Raw genomic sequence first — 3226 nt, 5'->3', positions numbered from 1 at the left:
ATGCCGAGGCTGCCAGCCAGGTGGTGTGGCTATAACTATGTTTCTCTCTTTGCAGTTCCAGCGCCAGGGCCTTCAGCAGACACAGCAGCAGCAGCAAACAGCTGCTCTGGTTCGACAGCTTCAGCAGCAGCTTTCCAGTAAGCCTTAGTGTTCTTGATCCTGTCCCTAGTCTTCTCCCCACCATTTTCTATTGCAGGTACCCTGGTGTAGAGAAGTAAGGCCAAGCCAGGCTGCCTGGTTGAGGCCATAAATGATGCTGGCAGGGAGGTGGCATCAGGACTCCAGAGCTCCCGGCCCAAGGGGGCACAGCAGCAGGGCAAGCAGTGCTTGCCAGCTTGTGAGCAACCTTCGAGACCTTCCTTCTGCTGCCTGCAGAGGGATGAGGGAGCTGAGCCTTTGTAGGGGCTGCTATGCAGCTTTCCCAAAAAGATCCAGTCTGCAGCTTTAAAGCATTCAGAGGTATTTCCTCTGCTGCAGATGACCTCTGAGGGGCACAGGGAGGCTGTAATCCTGGGGCACTCACTTGGTGGATGACCCAGATACTGTGTTCATGTTGTGATCAGGACAAGACTTCTTGGAGGCAGGGAGGGTACTCTGGGAAGCGTTGCTGCACACTTGCTGTGTTTGCAGTGTTCTGTGGGCTTCCATTGCTGCTGTCACAAACAGGGTAATGGCATAGATGGTGTTCAATCTGGCACTGTATTCCTATATTGAACTGCTGGCTGGGGGATCTAGAAACAGAACCCAGTGTCTGTGCAGTTCCCTTCTGAATGGCCTGCTCTTTTACTGTCACCTCACTGGCTTTTCTGCCATAAAAATGGCGGACATGCTATGAAAATGCCCAGAAATGGACTGCACAGTTTCTTTTTTTTGCAGTGCATTAAGTGTGAGACTGTGCTAGATGTAATAACGTGTGGAGTGGGGGCTGGGAAATTGTGCTTATACTTGTTCCCTGATGGGAAATTCTTAGTCCTTGTGTCCAAAAAAACGCCCCAAACCACAAGTATTAATGTGCTAAGTTTCCCACTAGCCTGATTCACAAACCACAAGTCTGTGCAAGGATCCTGGCCAGGACATTCAAGTATAGGAAGGCCTCATCTAAGAATCTGAATGTAGCAGAATAGCCATATTTTTGTATCCTGTCTGTACAGCAGATGGAGCTGTTTTATATGGAACAGATGCGTGGGTCCAATGCAGCCATGTGTCAGCATGCAGCTTCCATGCTCCCTCATTGGGTTTTCATCAGTTCTACCAGCAACCATCTGGAATTCTTATTTGTAGTGTTTGGGATGGAGTGGAAAGCAGGACATAAACCAAAAACAGCCTGTAGGAGGGGGACAAGAATGCTCTGGGCCCAGGATAGGCTGCGTTAGGAGGCTCCAGGGTATCCCTGAATGTGCTATTGTCCAGCAGAGTTGAGGAGAGCAGGCTAGCCAGGTTACACTAGTCTCCTTTTACTTAGTCTGACTTAGGGTCAGACATGCTGATGGGGTTTCAGGAAAAAAAAAAAACAGAATTTTATTAATCGGACAGTACCCAAGTATGCTGTGAGCACTGTACATCACAAAACATCAGTCCCAGCAGTTTGGAAGTTCATAAGGTTCTTGAATATAACTTTACCATGTTTCCTGCCCTTTTTGTGCCATCTGGAAGTCCTTTGGGCATGTCCTTCATTTCTACTGACATACTGACAGGGAGCCAGGATAGTTGTCTCTGAAACCTTCACTAACTCTGGTTTCTGGGTTTGCCTCAGGATGAGTGTTTGACACTGTCTGAGCAGCTTGTATGGCTGCAAGTGTTTGTGCAATCTTAAAAGGCTGATTTTCTTTCAAAATCAGAAATAATTCATCCATAAACTCATCCTCCCAGCTAGCTGCCACCTTTCAGAGCTTTGTTATGGTGCACCAATTCCACCACGAGGGATGGAGAGATCTCTGGAGGAGCTTCAGGATCGGGACTGGCACATATCTATCTCTTCCTCAAAGAGCATGAGGTCCTGACTGTGCTGCTGCCTAAAGGCTCAGACAGATGAGCAGGGCAGGGAGTGCCATAAAGGTTATATTTCTCTTCTCACAGCCTGCGACACACTCCTCATACTGTGCTGGTGATGTGGGGAGAGGGATCTCTTTTCTGAACCAGACCTTGTGACTGTCTAACTCTGTCTTGACCTCAACAGATACACAGACACAGCAGAACAGCAACCCGTTTGGACGCTACTGATCTGTGGCACTTCAGCCCGATCCAGGAGGGAGACATCACTGTGGACTGGATACAGCCTCTTCAGCCTGACCCACAAACTGGGGCTGCCCCCAACCTCTGTCCTTGGGCCTGTGCCCCTAGTGCTGCTGCTGCCTGTCTCACAGGGAGATGCCAGGAGGATGGTTTTATTGTACAGAGAAAGGGTTTTTACTATCCGATTTCTACAAATGTTTATGGAGATACCTTGTGGCTGATAGTCTCCCTTCCCACTTTGGTTTCAGTTTTTACTCAGTTTTTAGTATTTTTGTTAAAATAATGATTAAGACATTGTAAAATTTTGTATTTTATTTATACCAGATGAACCCCGTACTGCAGACATTCTCGGATGAATACAGAGAGCTTACTTTGCAAAAGGAGTGTGTATTCAGAGCCTGCCTTTCTTCTTCGGTGCTCCTCCCAGTACGGCCCAGCAGCACCTCTACACATGGTCTTTATTTAATGTCTGCGTTTTCAGCTTTTGTGAATGGCTAAACAATTTGGTTTGGGAAAGCAAGCCCTTCCCTGTTTGTTTCATAAGCTGGTGTTCACATGCTTGCAAGGGTTTGTGCAAGCTTTGTAGGATTTGTATGTTGATTAAGAGCTTTACTAGTAGTCTGTGGCATATTCCACCAGGACAGAGGTATAAAGCAAAGAGGGAGTTATATTGCAGGGTAATTCTGAGCCCTAACAAGCCCAGCTTCCCAGCCACAGCAGTTACTGAGATGTTCAAGCTAGTACCTCTGCAGTCTAGGAGGAGCTGCAGACCGAGTGCACTCACAACACTACTTCTTGTTGCAGCACAGTTTTGCTGATAAGCACCAAGGCTCCTCTGCTAGCTCCTTCCTGACAGCCACAGTGCATTCTCTGGATGGGTAACATGCTGCATTCTCAACTTTTGACCTGGCTAATGCAGCCTGCTGGCATGGAGTCTCATCTCTGTCTGTAGCAGGCTGCTTTAGCTTAGTGCTCTCTATTAGAGAGCACTAAG

At 47.7% G+C, this 3226-nt stretch overlaps 1 protein-coding gene across 1 annotated transcript in view; it reads left to right on the top strand.

The window, feature by feature from the left end:
• Positions 1–2612, top strand: part of MED12 (mediator complex subunit 12) — a 36749-nt gene extending 34137 nt beyond the window's left edge. Inside the window, exons 42-43 of the mRNA XM_009331744.1 lie at positions 56–137; positions 2177–2612. Coding sequence (XP_009330019.1) covers positions 56–137; positions 2177–2220 — 126 coding nt within the window. The 3' untranslated portion in view covers positions 2221–2612. The remainder of the gene's footprint in view (positions 1–55; positions 138–2176) is intronic.
• Positions 2613–3226: the final 614 nt, after the last annotated feature.

Source organism: Pygoscelis adeliae, unplaced genomic scaffold (assembly GCF_000699105.1).
Source record: "Pygoscelis adeliae isolate BGI_AS28 unplaced genomic scaffold, ASM69910v1 Scaffold79, whole genome shotgun sequence".
NCBI classification, from domain to species: Eukaryota; Metazoa; Chordata; class Aves; order Sphenisciformes; family Spheniscidae; genus Pygoscelis; species Pygoscelis adeliae.
This window is presented reverse-complemented; position numbering and strand designations above follow the sequence as displayed.